Genomic DNA, 18,929 nt, shown 5'->3' with positions numbered 1-18,929 from the left:
CCTTTTCCCTTTTTTTATCTTTCCAATTAACCATTTTCCCTTTTTAAGCCACATCTTTTTATTACTTCAAGACCATTTTTCCCGCTCAACCCCCCTTTTTTTATTAAATTTTTTTTAACCCTTCTTCCAAAAACCAATCCCCAAAAGCAATTAAACCAATTAAACAATTAAATTGGGGGGGGTTTACCGTAAAAAAAAAAAAGCAACAAAGCGGTAAAATGATTTTAAAATTTAATCATTACACCATTTTATCGTCCCCACCTTCATGAAGAATTAAAGACTTCTTTTAAGCGCTCAAAAGCGGGGATTAAAACATTTTAATTAGGAATTAAACGCTTCTGCGCAGAGAAATTAAACATTCATACGGTTATAAAAGGAGAAATTAAACATTTAGAAGCGCAAACCGACTCCGTCGCCGCTTCTTTCCCGAGAGGAAAATACCTGAAAAAAACAGCAAAAAAGAGAGGAAAAAAAAATGAGAGAAAAACATAAAAGTAAGGTTTTTTTTAAAGAATTAATAGTCGTTAAAGATTAAAAAAATTTAAGACAATATTTAAGTGTTTTTACGAGGAACCACGCCGCCGGATTAAAAGACCGAATTAACCTTAAAAAAAAAAAATATGCAAATGAACCGAAAACCCCGGCGAACGGGCTTTAAAAAAAAAAAAAAAACAACCATAAAAATCAACTAAAGCGGAAAAGGAGAAATAAAAATAACAATAACAAGGGGATTAGGGCAGACGACGCCTCCCCCGGGCTCCGTTCCCGCCGCCGGCTCCCCCTGAGGAGAAGACGGAGCCGGTTCCCTCCCCCCCGGTTCCGCTTTGTACGACCCCGCAAAGTCCGGTGGAGCTCCCGTTCAACCCCGGGTGAAGATGGAGCCGCCGCTCGTTTCTCTACGACGCCGCTAAAACCCCGTTACGCCCGCGGCTGGCGGCGACGGGGGGAACGCGGGTCGGTATAACCGGATACATCCCCGCTCCCCTCTCCCTTTCCCCCGCTCCTCACTCACCGCCGCCCGGACACCGACTGAGCCCCCGCCGCTGCTGCGCCGCTGCCCCCCTCCGCTTAGCCACGCCCCCCTCCGCTTAGCCACGCCCCCCTCCCGCCCTCCCATTGGCCGAGGCGCTGAGGGAGGGCGTGGCTCGTGGAGTGGGGGGGGAAGAGGCGGGGTTGTGCCCACAGGCCGTTAACGCGCGTGCGCAAGGCCACCCCTATAGCCCCATAGCCCCCCTATAGCCCCTATAGCCCCGCCCCCTATAGCCCCATAACCCCTATAGCCCATCGCCCCCCCATAGCCCCTATAGCCCCATAACCCCCCCATAGCCCCCCTATAGCCCCATAGCCCCCCCATAACCCCTATAGCCCCATAGTCCCCCCATAACCCCTATAGCCCCCCTATAGACCCATAACCCCTATAGACCCATAACCCCTATAGCCCCGCCCCCTATAGACCCCCCACAGCCCCCCTATAGCCCCATAGCCCCCCCATAACCCCTATAGCCCCATAACCCCTATAGCCCCATAACCCCTATAGACCTATAGCCCCCCATAACCCCTATAGCCCTGCCCCCCACAGCCCCATAACCCCCCCTAACCCCCCATAGCCCCATAACCCCCCCTAACCCCCCATAGCCCCTATAGCCCCTTTCCCCCTATAGCCCCGCCCCCTATAGCCCCCCCAACCCCATATAACGGGGGCTCCCTCCCCTCCCCCCCCTTACAGCCACAGAAAGAGGTGGAGCCAAGAGCTGGGGGAGGGGCCAGAGCCTTTTATGGAAGAGTGGGCGGGGCCTCAGGCCGCATGGGGGCGTGGCCGGCTCAGTCCCTCCAGGTCACCTCCACCTCGTCCGTCCGGTACCTGGGGGGGGGGGGTCGGGGTCTAGATGTGGGTCCCAGCCCCATAGATGTGGGTCCCGGCCCCATAGATGTGGGCGACGGGCCCCTCCTCACCTCTGCGTGATCCCTGATTGGGCGAGCTCCGTCACTTGCCCCGCCCTCAGCATCTCCCAGCCCGCCTGAGCGATCATGGCCCCGTTGTCCACGCAGTACCTGGGGGGGGGAATGGCCCAGCCCCATAGATGTGGGTCCTGCCCCATAGATGGGACTCCCCACCCCCTATATCTAACTCCCCACCCCCTATATGTGGGTCCCACCCCCTCTATGTGGGTCCCCGCCCCTTATATGAGTCCCTGCTCCCCATAGGTGAGTCCCTGCCCCATAGATGTGGGTCCTGCCCCATAGATGGGGCTCCCTGCCCCCTATATCTAACTCCCCACCCCCTCTATGTGGGTCCCTGCCCCTTATACAAGTCCCTGCTCCCCATAGGTGAGTCCCCGCCCCATAGATGTGGGTCCCTGCCCCATAGATGGGACTCCCCGCCCCCTATATCTAGGTCCCCGCCCCCCCCCCGAGGTTCCCACTCCCTATATATAGGCCCCTGCCCCCCCATACGTGGGTCCACACCCCATATGTGGCTCCCACCCCCCATATGTGGGTCCCCACCCCCTATATGTGGGTCCCTGCCCCATAGATGTGGGTCCTACCCCCTGGATGTGGGGTCCTGCCCTCTATACGTGACTCCTCGCCCCCGTATGTGGGTCCTGACCCCCTATATGTGGCTCCCACCCCCCATATGTGGGTCCCGCCCCCCCCACCTCTCATCAATGGGGCACAGCTCCGCCCCCCGAGCTTGGCACATGGTCCGCAGCATCTCCTGGAGGCGGCGGTTACCTGGGGGGGGGGGGGGAAGGGGCGTGGCTTGGGGGCGTGGCCAGCTGCCTGGCCCCTCCCCCACCTGCATGCCCCACCCCCTTCCCTTGAAGTCACCACCCCCCCTCCAATAGACACAACCCCCCCCTCCCCCCGTTATTTCCGGGTGATGGCCCCGCCCCCTGTGGGTTATCCCCAGCCCCGCCCCCTGTGGGTTATCCCCGGCCCCTGTGGGTTATCCCCGGCCCCTGTGGGTTATCCCCGGCCCCTGTGGGTTATCCCCGGCCCCTGTGGGTTATCCCCACCCCCTGTGGGTTATCCCCGGCCCCACCGCCTGTGGGTTATCCCTGCCCCCTGTGGGTTATCCCCGCCCCCTGTGGGTTATCCCCGGCCCCGCCCCCTCACGCACAGGCCACGCCCCCCACGAGCAGCAGGTGGGCGGCGCGGGTCAGGGCCAGCGCTCGCTCCGTCACCTCCGTCAGCATGGCGAAGGCCGTCTCCTGCGATGTCAGCGGCGGCGACGCGACGGTCACGGGACCCGACCCCCCCCCCCCCCCATGCCGCGGGGGGGGTCACCTGACACAGACCCCACCCCCACCCCCCCGAACCCCCTTAATAGCCCCCCAAACCCCGTTAGTAGCCAAAACCCCCCTTTAATAGCCTCCAACCCCTTTAGTAGCCCCAAACCCCTTTAGTAGCCAAAACTCCCCCTTTAGTAGCCAAAACCCCCTTAATAGCCAGAAAACCCCCTTAATAGCCCCCCAAACCCCGTTAGTAGCCCAACCCCTTTAGTAGCCCCCAACCCCCTTTAGTAGCCCCAAACCCCCCCCAGTAGCCACAAACCCCCCCCAGTAGCCACTCATCTCCTTTTAGTAGCCCCAACCTGCCTTTGATAGCCCCCCCCATTTGATAGCCCCCCCCATTTGATAGCCCCCCCCCCATTTGATAGCCCCCCCGTTTGGTAGCCACCCACCTCCCTCAGTAGCCCCCGCCCCTCTGGTAGCCACCCTCCCCCCTTTGGTAGCCCCCCCATTTAGTAGCCCCCCCCCCCCGCATTTGGTAGCCCCCCCCATTTAGTAGCCCCCCCCCTTTGGTAGCCCCCCCCCTTTGGTAGCCACCCTCCCCCTTTGGTAGCCACCCCCCCCCGTTTGGTAGCCACGGCCCCACCTGCAGGGAGAAGCAGAGATCCTCGGGGGTGGCCTCCCCCGCCTCCAGCAGTTTGGGGGTCACCGCCTTGGGGGGGGGGGACGACAGATGAGGTTTTGGGGGGCCCCTGGGTCTCGGGGGGGGGCACCCAGGATTTGGGGGGGTGACCCCCAGGTTTTGGGGTGCCCCACACCCAGGTGTGGGGTTTGCACTGGGGTTTGGGGGTTCCCCGCCAGGTTTTGGGGGGTTCCCCCCAGGTTTTGCGGTGCCCACCCAGTTTTGGGGTGCCCCCCAGTTTTGGGGTCCCCCCAGGTTTTTGGGTTCCCCTCCCAGTTTTGGGGGCCCCCTCCCGGTTTTGGGGTGTCCCCCCAGGATTTGGGGTTCCCCCAGGTTTTGGGGTGCCCACCCAGTTTTGGGGTCTCCCAGGTTATGGGGTGCCCACCCAGGTTTTGGGTTCCCCTCCCAGGTTTTGGGGTCCCCCCCAGGTTTTGGGGTCCCCACCCAGTTTTGGGGTGTCCCCTCCCAGGTTTGGGGCCCCCCCGGTTTTTGGGGTCCCCCCGGTTTTAGGGTCCCCCCCAGGTTTTGGGGTCCCCTCCCGGTTTTGGGGTCCCCCAGCTTTTGGGGGTCCCCCAGCTTTAGGATCTCCACCCAGTTTTGGGTCCCCCCCAGTTTTTGGGGTCCCCCCCAGTTTTGGCCCCCCCCCCCAGTTTTTGGGGTGCCCCCCCCAGGCTCAGAGTCCCCATTTGGATTTAGGATGCGCCCCCCCCCCCCCCCAGGAGTTTCGGGGTCCTCCTGGCGTTTCGCAGGTGTCTCCCCAGGCTCGGGGGTGCCCCTTGAGTTTAGGGGTGCCCCCCCCCTCGGAATTTTGGGGTGCCCTCACCTGGAGGTGCGAGAGGAGCCCCGAAAAGGAGACGTCCAGCCCCTTCACCACGTAGGGCAGCTCCACCAGCCGCCGGCCCCTGCGGTTTGGGGGGGACCCCGGGGGTTTGGGGGGGGCCCGGGGGGCCCCGGGGGTTTGGGGGGGGCCCTGGGGGTTTGGGGGGGACCCGGGGGGTTTGGGGGGTTTGGGGAAAGGGGGGGTTTTGGGGGGGGGGGGTGAGGGGGTTTTGGGGGCTCTTTAAAGGGGGTTTGAGGTCTGTTAAGGGGGTTTTGGGTGATATTAAGGGGGTTTGGGGTCTGTTAAGGGGGCTATGGGTGATGTTAAGGGGGCTATGGGTGATATTAAGGGGGTTTGGGGTCTGTTAAGGGGGCTATGGGTGATGTTAAGGGGGTTTTGGGTGATATTAAGGGGGTTTGGGTCTGTTAAGGAGGTTTTGGGTCTGTTAAGGGGGTTATGGGTGATATTAAGGGGGTTTTGGTGCCTATTAAGAGGGGTTTGGGTCTGTTAAGGGGGTTATGGGGCTACTAAGAGGGTTATGGGGTGATATTAAGGGAGTTTGGGGGTGATATTAAGGGAGTTTTGGGTCTGTTAAGGGGGTTTTGGAGCTATTAAGGGGGTTTGGGGGCTACTAAGAGGGTTTTGGGGTGATATTAAGGGGGTTCTGGGGCTATTAAGGGGGTTTCGGGTCTATTAAAGGGGGTTCTGGGGTGATACTAAGGGGGTTCTGGGGTGATACTAAGGGGGTTCTGGGGTGATACTAAGGGGGTTCAGGCTCTACTAAGAGCCCTTCAGTTCCTATTAACAGAGTTTCACCCCCCCCTTAAAAACCTCCCCGCCCCCTTAAGACCCCACCCGCTCTACTAACAGAGTTAGCCCCGCCCACCACCCCAAGCCCCTCCCACCACCACCCCAAACCCCTCCCACCACCCCAATCCCCACCCACCACCACCCCAAACCCCTCCCACCACCCCCAAGCCCCTCCCACCACCCCCAAAGCCCCTCCCACCACCCCAACCCTGCCCACCACCCCAAACCCCTCCCACAACCCCAAGCCCCGCCCACCCCCCCAAGCCCCGCCCACCTCCTTGCCAACACCTCAATGTTGTACCCAGGGCTGGGCTCATTGGAGATCTGCCAGAGGGGGGCGGGGTTAATGCCCTGTGTGGGCGGGGCCTCACCCCTGTGTGGGCGGGGCCTCACCCCTGTGTGGGCGGGGCCTCACCCCCTTCCCTTCCAGGCAACTCCCTGGGGGTAAAGGGAGGGGGGCGTGGCCTCGCCCCTTTTATGGGCGTGCCCCGCCATTTTATAGGCGTGTCCCCGCCCTTTTATGGGCAGGCCCCGCCCCTTTTTTGTGTGTGTGGGCGTGGCCACCTGCAGCAGGCGGGCGAAGCGATCCAGGCAGTTCCCCACCGCCACGTCCAGCGTCTCCCCGAAAATGCGGTAGCGGCGCCGGGAGAAGGCGATGACCTGGGCGGCGGCCGTGACGTCACCTCCCCGCGCTCTGACCTCACCGCGTCTCTTTTTTCCCCCCCCCTCCCCCTCCCAGGTGGTTTTTTTTTTGTTTTTTACCTGCGTGTTGCCGCCGCTGACGTAAAGCACCAGGGGGTCGGGGGCGCGGCCCAGCAGCCGCCCCATCTCGATGTGCCCCACGCAGTGGTTCACCCCCAGCAGGGGCAACCCCCAAACCTGCGCCAGCGTCCGCGCCGCCGCCGCCACCACCGCCAGCGGAGACCCCATGCCGGGCCCTGCCGGGCGAGAGAGCGCCGGTGAGGTCAGAGCGGCGGGAGAAGGGGGGGGGGGGGGGGGGGAGGAGCCAAGATGGCGGCTGGGGAGCTGGGGTGGGGGCATGGCCGTGCGGTCGCGCTTGGTATGCTAATTGTATGCTAATTGTAGGCTGATTGTAGGCGAAAAGGGGCCAATGGCGTGCTACTGTGTTGCCGATAGGCTGATTGCGTGCTAATGATATGCAAATTGTATGCTAATCGTATGCAAATGGGATGCTAAGGGCGCACGAGCCACCTGGGTGGCTCCTATGGGGCGGGGATGGTGGGGTGGCCCTGACTGGTGAATATGCTAATGATATGCTAATGATATGCTAATAGCATGCAACCAGTATGCTAATGACATGCTAATGGCATGCTAATGGCATGCGAGCTGCCTGGGTGGGATGGTGGGTGGGGCCTGGCCCTGACCCTAAATATGCTAATGAGATGCTAATGCTATGCTAATGAGATGCTAATGAGACCTACTGGTGGCGTGGGCGGGGCCGGGGGCGGGGCCGAGGGGGGTGGGGGAGGGGCCGGGTACCTCTGGTGAAGGCGACGGCGTCGATGTCGCGGGGGCGGAGCCCGGCGTCGCGCAGGGCGGCGGCCACCAGCCCCAAGAGCCGCGCCCGGTGGTGCCGCCCCGTCGGGCCGGGGGCGAAGCCTGAGGGAACGGAGCGGGGGTGAGGGGAGGTCACGGCGACATCAGCGCGGCGACATCAGCGCGGCGACGCCGGCGCTCGGGGCGGGGGTTCGCGAGACGGCCGGACGCGGGGGAGCGATGTCACGGGGCGACGTCCCGGGGAGGGGGGGGGGTGTTGTGAGCGGCAGGGAGGGAAGTGATGTCATGGGGGTGGTTCCTGCGGGGAATGACGTCACAGGAGGCTCCCGGGGGGGGAAGGAGGGGTGATGTCACGGTGGGGGAGGGGTGATGATGTCACTCACGGGGGGGGGGGAGGTCACGGGGGAACAGCGGCATCCCGGGGGAGGTGACGTCACGGGGGGAAGGGCTGTGACATCCCGGGGGTGTGATGTCACGGAGGGGGGGGGCTGAGAGGGGGAGAGTGACGTCACGGGGCTTGGGGGAGGCCGAACGTCACGGGGGTGGGGGGGCAGTGCCGGGAAGGGGAGGGTAATGACGTCAGGCGCCTCACCGTGGCCGGGCGGCGTGACGTAAGTGGCGCGGCAGTTGCTGAGGATGACGCCGTCCCGCACCACCCCCGCCCCCACCTTGTTGGCGGAGCCCTCCAGGCCCAGCACCGTCGGCATGGCGTCACCGTGACGTCACCGCCGCCGCCTCCTCCTCCTCGCCGCCGTTTCCCGCCGCCGCCGCCGCCACGCGCCTCTTCCCGCGCTGCCCGATGGCGTCACTTCCGGAAGTGACGTCGCCGCGCTGCGCCCGCTCCGCCCCCACCTCCCCTCCCCCTTCCTCGTGACGCGCAGCCGCTTCCGCTTCCGGTCCCGCCCCCAGCCCCAGCACGCTGAGCCACTCGGGCGCGAGCTGCCGCCGCCGCCGCTGATTGGTCCCGGCCGGATACCGGGAGGCGCCGATTGGACGGTGCTGACGGTACGGCGGGCGCTGATTGGCTGCGGGGGAAGGGAGGGGGGGGGCGAGGGAACGTCGGGGGGGGGGAGCGGGCGCTGATTGGCTGCCGCGGTGTGTGTGTGGGGGGGGGGGGGGGTGGCGCGCGGCTGGCGCCGATTGGCTCCGGTTCGGGCTCCGGTTGACGCCGATTGGCTCCGGTTCGGGCAGCGGCGGGTGCCGCTTGGGCCACCACGTGGCTCCGGCGGGCACCGATTGGCGGCGGAGCCGCCGGGACGCTTCTTGATTGGCCGATTCAAACGAAGCGTCCCGCTGATTGGCCGACGGGCGGCTGAGGCGCTCCCCGATTGGCCGAACCCTTTAAGCGGAGGCGGGGAGGAATGGCGAAGGCGGGGCTGGTTGCCGTGGGCGACGCGCTCCGATTGGCTGCGAGCCGCCGAGGGGGCGGGGCCTGCGCTGATGCCTTGGGGGGTTCCCCCCCACACACGCAGGGGCGGAGCCTCGATCCGAGGGGGCGGAGCCAGAGCCCAGGGGGCGGAGCCTGGTCCCGAGGGGGTGGAGCCAGAGCCCGGGGGCGGAGCCTCGACCCGAGGGGGCGGAGCCTGCGGGCGATGCCGAAGCGCAGCAAGAAGGAGGCGGCCGAGGGCGACGCCGGGGAGGAGGCGGGTGAGTTTGTACCAGTATAAACCAGTATGGACCAGTATGGACCAGTATAAACCAGTATAGACTAGTATGGACCTGTATAAACCAGTATAAGCCAGTATAAAACCCAGTATGGACCAGTATGGACCAATATAAAGCAGTATAAAGCAGTATAAAAACCAGTATGGACCAGTATAGACCAGTATGAACCAGTATGAACCAGTATAAAAACTAGTATGGACCAGTATAAACCAGTATGAACCAAACTAGTATAAAAACCAGTATGGACCAGTATAGATCAGTATGAACCAATATGAACCAGTATAAAAACCAGTATGGACCAGTATAAAAATCAGTATGGATCAGTGTAAACCAGTATGAACCAGTATAAAGACCAGTATGGACCAGTATAAACCAGTATAAAACCCCATATAAACCAGTATAAACCAGCATAAAAACCACTATGGAGCAGTATAGACCAGTGTGGACCAGTATAAACCAGTATAGAAAGCAGTATAGACCAGTATAGACCAATATAAACCAGTATGAACCAATATAAAAACTAGTATGGACTAGTATAAACCAGTATAAACCAGTATAAAAACGAGTATGGACCCATATAAACCAGTATAAACCAGTATGAACCAGTATAAAAACCATTATGGGCCAGCATGAACCAGTATAAAAACCAGTACAGACCAGTATAAACCAGTATAAGCCACTACAGACCAGTATGGGGGTGGCTAAACCAGTATAAACCAGTATGGACGTGCCAGGGCCCTCCCAGTCTGCTCCCCAGTGCCTCCCAGTATGTCCCAGTGCCTCCCAGTACCGTCCCAGTAGATGCCGGTCCCCCCCCAGTTCCGCCAGCTCCCCTCCCAGTTTGTACCAGTGCTTCCCAGTTCTCTCCCAGTATCCACCAGTGCCTCCCAGTGCTCCCAGTCCCCCCAAATCCCCTCCCAGTCCCTCCCAGTAGCCTCCAGCTCCCTCCCAGCGCCCCCCAGCGCCCCCCGATTCCCTCCCAGTCCCTCCCAGTTCCCTCCCAGTGCCTCCCAGTGCCTCCCAGTGCCCCCTGATTCCCTCCCAGTGCCTCCCAGTGCCTCAGATTCCCTCCCAGTGCTTCCCAGTTCCCTCCCAGTCCCTCCCAGTCCCCTCAGTTCCCTCCCAGTCCCTCCCAGTTCCCTCCCAGTTCCCTCTCAGTGCCTCCCAGTGCCCCCCAGTTCCCTCCCAGTGCCCCCCAGTTCCCTCCAGTCCCTCCCAGTGCCTCCCAGTCCCTCCCAGTGCCCCCAGATTCCCTCCTAGTGCCTCCCAGTTCCCTCCCAGTTCCCTCCCAGTGCCCCTCGATTCCCTCCCAGTCCCTCCCAGTGCCTCTCAGTTCCCTCCCAGTTCCCTCCCAGTGCCTCCCAGTGCCCCCAGATTCCCTCCCAGTGCTTCCCAGTTCCCTCCTAGTCCCCTCAGTTCCCTCCCAGTCCCTCCCAGTTAGTGCCTCCCAGTCCCTCCCAGTGCCCCTCGATTCCCTCCCAGTCCCTCCCAGTGCCTCCCAGTGCCTCTCAGTTCCCTCCCAGTTCCCTCCCAGTGCCTCCCAGTGCCCCCAGATTCCCTCCCAGTGCCTCCCAGTTCCCTCCCAGTGCCCCCAGGTTCCCTCCCAGTTCCTCCCAGTCCCTCTCAATCCCCTCCCAGTTCCCACCCAGTTCCCTCTCAGTGCCCCCCAGTCCCTCCCAGTCCCTCCCAGTGCCCCCCAGTTCCCTCCCAGTCCCTCCCAGTGCCTCCCAGTCCCACTCAGTGCCCCCAACCCCCCTCCCAGTCCCCTCCCAGTCCCTCCCAGTGCCCCCTGATTCCCTCCCAGTCCCTCCCAGTCCCTCCCAGTGCCCCCCACTTCCCTCCCAGTCCCTCCTAGTGCCTCCCAGTCCCTCCCAGTGCCCCCAGATTCCCTCCTAGTGCCTCCCAGTTCCCTCCCAGTTCCCTCCCAGTGCCCCTCGATTCCCTCCCAGTCCCTCCCAGTGCCTCTCAGTTCCCTCCCAGTGCCCTCAGGTTCCCTCCCAGTTCCTCCCAGTCCCTCTCAATCCCCTCCCAGTGCCCCCCAGTGCCTCCCAGTTCCCACCCAGTTCCCTCTCAGTGCCCCCCAGTGCCCCCCCAGTTCCCTCCCAGTCCCTCCCAGTGCCTCCCAGTGCCCCCTGATTCCCTCCCAGTCCCTCCCAGTGCCCCTCGATTCCCTCCCAGTCCCCTCCCAGTCCCCTCCCAGTGCCCCCAGATTCCCTCCCAGTGCCCCCAGATTCCCTCCCAGTGCCTCCCAGTTCCCTCCCAGCTCCCTCCCAGTGCCTCCCAGTTCCCTCCCAGTCCCCCCAGATTCCCTCCCAGTGCCCCTCGATTCCCTCCCAGTCCCTCCCAGTCCCCTCAGTTCCCTCCCAGTCCCTCCCAGTTCCCTCCCAGTTCCCTCTCAGTGCCCCCCAGTGCCCCCCAGTTCCCTCCCAGTGCCCCCCAGTTCCCTCCAGTCCCCTCCCAGTCCCTCCCAGTGCCTCCCAGTCCCTCCCAGTGCCCCCAGATTCCCTCCCAGTGCCTCCCAGTTCCCTCCCAGTTCCCTCCCAGTCCCTCCCAGTGCCCCCCAGTTCCCTCCCAGTCCCTCCCAGTCCCTCCCAGTGCCCCCCACTTCCCTCCCAGTCCCCTCCCAGTCCCCTCCCAGTGCCCCCAGTAAGCGCTCCCCCCCCCCCAGGCCGGCGCCCGGCCAAGTCGAGCCGCGGGGAGGCGCCGGCGCTGTACGAGGACCCGCCCGCGCGGGAGGTGACGCCGGGGGGGCAGCGCTTCACCCTCAAGGTCACCTCCTGGAACGTGGACGGGCTGCGGGCCTGGCTGCGCAAGGGGGGGCTGCAGGTGGGGGCGGGGCCTGGGGAGGGGGCGGGGCCTGGGGAGGGGGTGGAGCCAAGGGGAGAGGGGGCGGGGCCTGGGGAGGGGGTGGGGAGAGGGGGAGGGAGCAGGGGGAAAGGGGGCGGGGGCGGGGGAAGGGGCCTGGGGAAGGGGGCGGGACCTGGCGAGAGGGGGTGGAGCCAGGGGGGAGAGGGGGTGGGGCCTGGGGTGGGGGCGGGGCCAAGGGGAGAGGGGGCGGGGCCTGGGGAGGGGATGGAGCCAAGGGGAGAGGGGGCGGGGCCTGGGGAAGGGGCAGGGAGAGGGGGAGGGAGCAGGGGAAAAGGGGCGGGGCCGGGGGAAGGGGGCGGGGCCAAGGGGAGAGGGGCGGCTGGGGAGGGGTGGGGCCAGGGGGAAGGGGGCGGGACCTGGGGAGAGGGGGTGGAGCCAAGGGGAGAGGGGGCGGGGCCTGGGGAGAGGGCGGGGCCAAGGGGCAGGGCCTGGGGAGAGGGGGTGGAGCCAAGGGGAAAGGGCGGGGCCAAGGGGGAGGGGCCAAGGGGGAGAGGGGGCGGGGCCTGGGGAAGGGGCGGGGCTGGGGAGAGGGTGGGGAGGGGGGCAGGGCCAAGGGGGTGGGGCCTGGGGAGGGGGCGGGGCCAAGGGGAAGGGGCGGGGCCTGGGGAGGGAGCAGGGGGAAAGGGGGTGGGGCCAAGGGGAGAGGGGGCGGGGCCTGTGGAGGGGGGTGGAGCCAAGGGGAGGGGGCGGAGCCAAGGGGAGGGGGCGGGGCTGGGGAGGGGGCAGGACCTGGGGGAAGGGGGCGGGGCTGGGGAAAGGGGGCGGGGCCAAGGGGAGGGGGCGGGGCCTCGGCGTTTCCTCACACCGCCTTCTCCTCAGTGGGTGCAGGAGGAGGCCCCGGACGTGCTGTGCCTGCAGGAAACCAAGTGCGGGGGGGCGGCCGTGCCCCCCGAAATCCGGGGCCTGCCCGAACTCCCCCACCAGTTCTGGGCCAGCCCCGAAGGCCGACCGGGCTACAGCGGGGTTGGGCTGCTGGCCCGGCACGAACCGCTCAGCGTCACCTACGGCATCGGTGAGTGACGCCCCGCGCGCCTTCCCGCCGGACGGAGGCTCGCCCGTACAGCCCCGCACCTCAAAATCCACCCCGGCGCCCCAAAATCCCCACTGGGACCCCAAAATCCACCTTGGGACCCCAAAATCCACCCCCTGACAGGCCAAAATCCACCCCGGGACCCCAAAATCCACCTTGGGACCCCAAAATCCACTCTCTGACAGGCCAAAATCCACCCCGGGAACCCAAAATCCACCCACTGACAGGCTAAAATCCACCCCAGTGCCCCAAAATCCACACCGGGACCCCAAAATTCACCCCAGCGCCCCAAAATCCACCCACTGCCAGGCCAAAATCCATCCCAGCACCCCAGAATCCACCCACTGACAGGCCAAAATCCACCCCCACACCCCAAAATCTACGTACTGACAGGCCAAAATCCACCCCGGCGCCCCAAAATCCACACCGGGACCCCAAAATTCACCCCAGCGCCCCAAAATCCACCTCCACACCCCAAAATCCACCCACTGACAGCCCAAAATCTGCCTCCGTACCCCAAAATCCAGACTGAGACCCCAAAATCCACCCACTGACAGGCCAAAATCCACCGCCACACCCCAAAATCCACCCAATGACAGCCCAAAATCCACCCTGGCGCCCCAAAATCCACCTTGGGACCCCAAAATCCACCCCCTGACAGGCCAAAATCCACCCCGGCACCCCAAAATCCACCTTGGGACCCCAAAATCCACCCCCTGACAGGCCAAAATCCACCCCGGGACCCCAAAATCCACCTTGGGACCCCAAAATCCACTCTCTGACAGGCCAAAATCCACCCCGGGACCCCAAAATCCACCCACTGACAGGCTAAAATCCACCCCAGCGCCCCAAAATCCACCTTGGGACCCCAAAATCCACCCACTGACAGGCCAAAATCCACCCCCACACCCCAAAATCTACGTACTGACAGGCCAAAATCCACCCCGGCGCCCCAAAATCCACACCGGGACCCCAAAATTCACCCCAGCGCCCCAAAATCCACCTCCACACCCCAAAATCCACCCACTGACAGCCCAAAATCTGCCTCCGTACCCCAAAATCCAGACTGAGACCCCAAAATCCACCCACTGACAGGCCAAAATCCACCGCCACACCCCAAAATCCACCCAATGACAGCCCAAAATCCACCCTGGCGCCCCAAAATCCACCTTGGGACCCCAAAATCCACCCCCTGACAGGCCAAAATCCACCCCGGCACCCCAAAATCCACCTTGGGACCCCAAAATCCACCCCCTGACAGGCCAAAATCCACCCCGGGACCCCAAAATCCACCTTGGGACCCCAAAATCCACTCTCTGACAGGCCAAAATCCACCCCGGGACCCCAAAATCCACCCACTGACAGGCTAAAATCCACCCCAGCGCCCCAAAATCCACCTTGGGACCCCAAAATCCACCCACTGACAGGCCAAAATCCACCCCCACACCCCAAAATCTACATACTGACAGGCCAAAATCCACCCCGGCGCCCCAAAATCTACGTACTGACAGGCCAAAATCCACCCTGGCGCCCCAAAATCCACACCGGGACCCCAAAATTCACCCCAGCGCCCCAAAATCCACCCCCACACCCCAAAATCCACCCACTGACAGCCCAAAATTTGCCTCCGTACCCCAAAATCCAGACTGAGACCCCAAAATCCACCCACTGACAGGCCAAAATCCACCCCCACACCCCAAAATCTACGTACTGACAGGCCAAAATCCACCCCGGCGCCCCAAAATCCACCCACTGACAGGCCAAAATCCACCCTGGCGCCCCAAAATCCACACCGGGACCCCAAAATTCACCCCAGCGCCCCAAAATCCACCCCCACACCCCAAAATCCACCCACTGACAGCCCAAAATCTGCCTCCGTACCCCAAAATCCAGACTGAGACCCCAAAATCCACCCACTGACAGGCCAAAATCCACCGCCACACCCCAAAATCCACCCAATGACAGCCCAAAATCCACCCTGGCGCCCCAAAATCCACACCGGGACCCCAAAATCCACCCCCTGACAGGCCAAAATCCACCCCGGCACCCCAAAATCCACCTTGGGACCCCAAAATCCACCCCCTGACAGGCCAAAATCCACCCCGGGACCCCAAAATCCACCCCGGGACCCCAAAATCCACCCACTGACAGGCTAAAATCCACCCCAGCGCCCCAAAATCCACCCCGGGACCCCAAAATCCACCCACTGACAGGCCAAAATCCACCCTGGCGCCACAAAATCCACACCGGGATCCCAAAATTCACCCCAGCGCCCCAAAATCCACCCACTGACAGGCCAAAATGCACCCCAGCGCCCCAAAATCCACCCCCACACCCCAAAATCCACCCATTGACAGGTCAAAATCCACCCCAGTGCCCCAAAATCCACACCGGGACCCCAAAATTCACCCCAGCGCCCCAAAATCCACCCACTGCCAGGCCAAAATCCATCCCAGCACCCCAGAATCCATCCCAGCGCCCCAAAATCCACCCACCAATGGGCCAAAATCCACCCCGGGACCCCAAAATGCACACCAGGACCCAGAAATCCCCCCCCAGGACCCCCAAGTTCCCCCTGTCACCCTCAAATCCACCTTGGGACCCCCAAATCCACCCTGAGACCCCCAAATCCCCCCGACGTCACCCCAAAATCCATCTCACAACCCACAAATTCCCCTCCCCACTCTGTGATCCCCAAGTTCCCCCCCCAAGACCAAAGATTTTTGTCAATGAACCCCAAATGGTCTTAAATTACCTCAAATTCTACGCCGCGCACCCCAAAACAACACCCCAGACCCTGATTTTTTCTTGTTGATGCCCAGCGTTGGTCAGGTGACCCCAGTCGGTCACCAGTTGCTCCCAGTTGCCCCAGTTTCAGCCCAGTTGTCCCAATTCCCCCCAGTTGACCCCTAATTGCCCCAGTTCCTCCCAGTTGCCCCCAGTTGATCTCCAATTGCCCCAATTCCCCCCAGTTGACCCCTAATTGCCCCAGTTCCTCCCAGTTGCCCCCAGTTGATCTCCAATTGCCCCAATTCCCCCCAGTTGACCCCAATTGACCCTCAGTTGCCCCCAGTTGCCCCCCAATTGCCCCAGTTGCCCCCAGTTGCACCCCAGTTGACCCTAGTTAAGCTCTAATTGCCCCCAGTTGCCCCCCAGTCGCCCCAATTCCCCCCAGTTGACCCCCAGTTGATCCCCGGTTGCCCCCAGTTGCCCCTCAATTGTCCCAGTTTCCCCCAATTGCCCCCAGCTGACCTCCAGTTGACCCCAGTTGCCCCAATTCCCCCCAGTTGACCCCCATTGACCCTAGTTCCCCCCCAGTTGGCTCCAGTTTACCCCAGTTGCCCCCCAGTTACCCCCAGTTGACCCCAAGTTGATCCCCATTGACCCTCAATTGCCTCAGTTCCCCCGAGCTGACCCTCAATTGATCCCAGTTGAGTCCAGTTGACCCCAGTTCCCCCCAGTTGCCCCCCAGTTCCCCCCAGCTGACCCCAAGTTGATCCCCATTGACCCTCAATTGCTCCAGTTCCCCCCAGTTGACCCTCAATTGATCCCAGTTGACCCCAGTTGCCCTCCAGTTACCCCCCAGTTGACCCCAGTTCCCCTCCAGTTGACCCCAGTTCCCCCCAGCTGACCCTCAATTGATCCCAGTTGCCCCCGGTTCCCCCCAGTTGATCCTCAATTGATCCCAGTTGACCCCAGTTCCCCCCCAGTTCCCCCCAGTTGACCCCAAGTTGATCCCCATTGACCCTCAATTGATCCCAGTTGACTCCAGTTGACCCCAGTTCCCCCCCGGTTCCCCCCCCAGTTGACCCTCAATTGCCCCAGTTCCCCCCAGCTGACCCTCAATTGATCCCAGTTGACCCCAGTTCCCCTCCAGTTCCCTCCCAGTTCCCCCCAGTTGCCCCAGTTCCCTGTGTCCCCCCCCTCCCCAACGCCCCTTTTCCCGCAGGCGAGGAGGAGCACGACCGCGAAGGCCGGGTGGTGACGGCCGAATTCCCCGCCCTTTTCGTCGTCGCCGCCTACGTCCCCAACGCCGGGCGGGGATTGGTCCGTTTGGAATACCGTCAGCGTTGGGACGTCGCTTTCCGCTCTTACCTCGCTCGTTTGGACGCCCAAAAACCCGTGGCGCTTTGCGGCGACCTCAACGTCGCTCACGCCGAAATCGATCTCCGTCACCCGCGAGCCAATCGCCGCTCGGCCGGTTTTACCACCGAAGAACGGGAAGGTTTCGGGGCGTTGTTGGAAGCCGGTTTTCTCGATTCGTTCCGCCATCTTTACCCGAGCGTTCCTCACGCTTACACCTTCTGGACTTATTTGGGAGGCGCCCGCGATCGTAACGTCGGTTGGCGCCTGGATTATTTCGTCATCTCGCGGCGCTTGGAGGGAGCTCTCTGCGACAGCAAGATCCGTTCCCGCGTTTTGGGCAGCGACCACTGTCCCATCACCCTCTACCTCGCCCTATAGCGCTTCCGCCGCCCCGTAAGTTCGCCCTACGGCGCGGCCTCGCGCTCCTCTTCGGCCCGCCCGCGGTCCCCGCGTCGCCTGCCTGGTCGCGCAGACGCCCCGAGCGCCCTAAAATTGGCTTTGGGTGATGTCAGCGCGGTCTGATAACGGCACCGCCGGGGGTCTCGTCGACCTCCACCTGGCCGTAAATCTGTGCTCGGCTGCCCCCAAATTAGGGTTAGGTGACGTCGCCAGGGCCAACACAGAGTCGCGACGGTCCCGTCGACCTCTGCTTGGCCCTGACTCTACCCTCGTTGCCCCAAAATTGCCTTTAGGTGACGTCATCGCGCTCTAACGCGGCACCGCGACGCTCCCGTCGTCGACCTCTCCTTGGCCGTAAATCTACCCTCTTCGCCCCAAAATTGGATCGACGTGACGTCATCGTGAGCCACGTGGAGCCGCGATGATCCCGTCGACCTCGCCTTGGCCGTAAATCTGCGCTAAAATGCCCATAAACGGGGCGTACGCGATGAAGTCGCGGTCGACGTGGCGTCGCGATGGTCCCGTCAACCTCTGCTCGGCCCCGAGCCTACCCTCGTTGCCCCAAAATTGGCTTTAGGTGATGGCATCGCGGTCTGCGTGGTGTCGTGACGGTCCCGTCGACATCTTAGCTAGCCCTAAATCCGCTCTGAACGCCCGCAAATTAGGGTTAGGTGATGTCATTGGGGCCGGCACGGCGTCGTGATGATCTCACCAACCTCCCCTCGGCCGTAAACCTACTCTAAACGCCCCAAAGTCAGGTTTCTGCGATGTCACCCCGGGCCGTGTGGCGTCGCGATGGTCCCGTCAGCCTCTCCTTGGCCCTAAATCCGCTTTAAATGCCCCAAAATCGGGGGGGGGTGTGATGTCATGGCGGTCGACGTGGCGTCACGACGGTCCCGTCAAGCTCTGCTTGGCCGTAAACCTACCCGAATCGCCCCAAAATCGGGTTCACGTGATGTCATCGCGGGCAACGCGCGGCGCCATCCGGCCGGCCCACCCGTAGGTCAGGTCTCGATGATGTCATCGCGCTCCGTCCGTGATCCTGCTGGCCCCGTCCCCCTCCGCTTGACCCTATAGATCTTTCCCGGCCCCCTACGCCCTTCCTATAGGCCCCTGCAGGGATCTGTAGGCACTTAGATCCCCCCCCCCCGACCTATAGAGCCCCGTAGAGACCCCCTCAACCCCTATAGCTCCTCCTCAAGCCCTATAGACCCCCCCCGACCCCTAGAGATCCCCCTGACCCCTATACATCCCCCCTGGCCCCTATACATTCCCAACCCCTATAGATCCCCCTGACCCCTATACATCCCCCCTTGGCCCCTATAGATCACCCTCGGCCCCTATAGATTCTCCTGATCCCTATAAATCCCCCCCAGCCCCTATAACCCCTCTTGTCCCCATAGATCCCCCTTGATCCCTATAGATCTCTGACCCCTATACATCCCCCTTGAGCCCTATAGATCTCTCTTGACCCCTGTAAATCCCCTTGACCCCTATAGATCCCCTTGACCCCTATTAGATCCCCCCAAACCCTATAGCCCCCCTTGTCTCCTATAACCCCCCTCGTCCCCTGTAGATCCCCCTTGACCCCTATAGATCCCCCCGACCCCTATAGATCCCCCCGACCCCTATAGCCCCCCTCATCCCCTATAGATTCCCCTCCCCAACCCTTACGGCTCCCTGTCAGTTTTACAGCTCCCTTCTGCCCCTATAGGATCTATAGGTGCCCCCCCACCCCCCCTATACCTCCTCCTGCCCCCCTATAGCCCCCATAGGGCCCGGCCCAACCCTCAGGGATGCCCCTCCCCCCCCCGTTAT

At 62.6% G+C, this 18,929-nt stretch overlaps 2 protein-coding genes across 4 annotated transcripts; one reads left to right on the top strand and one right to left on the bottom strand.

Annotated features, from left to right (window-relative positions):
* Nucleotides 1-1,751: 1,751 nt before the first annotated feature.
* On the bottom strand, nucleotides 1,752-7,885 carry OSGEP (O-sialoglycoprotein endopeptidase). Of its 3 annotated transcripts, none has more exons than XR_008574547.1 (11): nucleotides 7,656-7,885; nucleotides 7,046-7,165; nucleotides 6,308-6,483; nucleotides 6,110-6,205; nucleotides 5,820-5,869; nucleotides 4,739-4,817; nucleotides 3,880-3,945; nucleotides 3,186-3,212; nucleotides 2,658-2,733; nucleotides 1,954-2,052; nucleotides 1,752-1,861 (listed from the first exon to the last, which is right to left on the bottom strand). XR_008574547.1 is itself a non-coding variant. In XM_054808519.1 (11 exons), exons 1-11 carry the CDS (start codon nucleotides 7,768-7,770, stop codon nucleotides 1,822-1,824), a joined length of 1,008 nt encoding a protein of 335 aa, XP_054664494.1. In that variant the 5' UTR covers nucleotides 7,771-7,885; the 3' UTR covers nucleotides 1,752-1,821. The 3 variants fall into 3 exon arrangements, 2 of the variants coding, with proteins under 2 accessions (XP_054664494.1, XP_054664495.1); XM_054808519.1 differs by having other exon boundaries at nucleotides 3,122-3,212; XM_054808520.1 differs by lacking the exon at nucleotides 6,110-6,205 and having other exon boundaries at nucleotides 3,122-3,212.
* A 704-nt stretch (nucleotides 7,886-8,589) lies between these two features.
* On the top strand, nucleotides 8,590-18,436 carry APEX1 (apurinic/apyrimidinic endodeoxyribonuclease 1). Its single transcript, XM_054808521.1, has 5 exons — nucleotides 8,590-8,710; nucleotides 11,397-11,554; nucleotides 12,416-12,608; nucleotides 16,576-17,105; nucleotides 17,405-18,436. Exons 1-4 carry the CDS (start codon nucleotides 8,656-8,658, stop codon nucleotides 17,088-17,090), a joined length of 921 nt encoding a protein of 306 aa, XP_054664496.1. The 5' UTR covers nucleotides 8,590-8,655; the 3' UTR covers nucleotides 17,091-17,105; nucleotides 17,405-18,436.
* Nucleotides 18,437-18,929: the final 493 nt, after the last annotated feature.

The sequence above is a fragment of the Grus americana genome, chromosome 37 (genome assembly GCF_028858705.1).
Source record: "Grus americana isolate bGruAme1 chromosome 37, bGruAme1.mat, whole genome shotgun sequence".
In the NCBI taxonomy this organism is placed as follows: Eukaryota; Metazoa; Chordata; class Aves; order Gruiformes; family Gruidae; genus Grus; species Grus americana.
This window is presented reverse-complemented; position numbering and strand designations above follow the sequence as displayed.

Excerpts from the sequence above, each read along its gene's own strand:
- OSGEP (XM_054808519.1), bottom strand. The coding sequence starts at position 7,770 with ATGCCGACGGTGCTGGGCCTGGAGGGCTCCGCCAACAAGGTGGGGGCG. Across the intron at positions 6,484-7,045 it reads CGCCGTCGCCTTCACCAGAG|GGCCCGGCATGGGGTCTCCG; the intron begins GTACCCGGCCCC and ends CTCGCCCGGCAG. Across the intron at positions 3,946-4,738 it reads GGCTCCTCTCGCACCTCCAG|GCGGTGACCCCCAAACTGCT; the intron begins GTGAGGGCACCC and ends CCCCCCCCCAAG.
- APEX1 (XM_054808521.1), top strand. The coding sequence starts at position 8,656 with ATGCCGAAGCGCAGCAAGAAGGAGGCGGCCGAGGGCGACGCCGGGGAG. Across the intron at positions 8,711-11,396 it reads CGACGCCGGGGAGGAGGCGG|GCCGGCGCCCGGCCAAGTCG; the intron begins GTGAGTTTGTAC and ends CCCCCCCCCCAG. Across the intron at positions 12,609-16,575 it reads CAGCGTCACCTACGGCATCG|GCGAGGAGGAGCACGACCGC; the intron begins GTGAGTGACGCC and ends CTTTTCCCGCAG.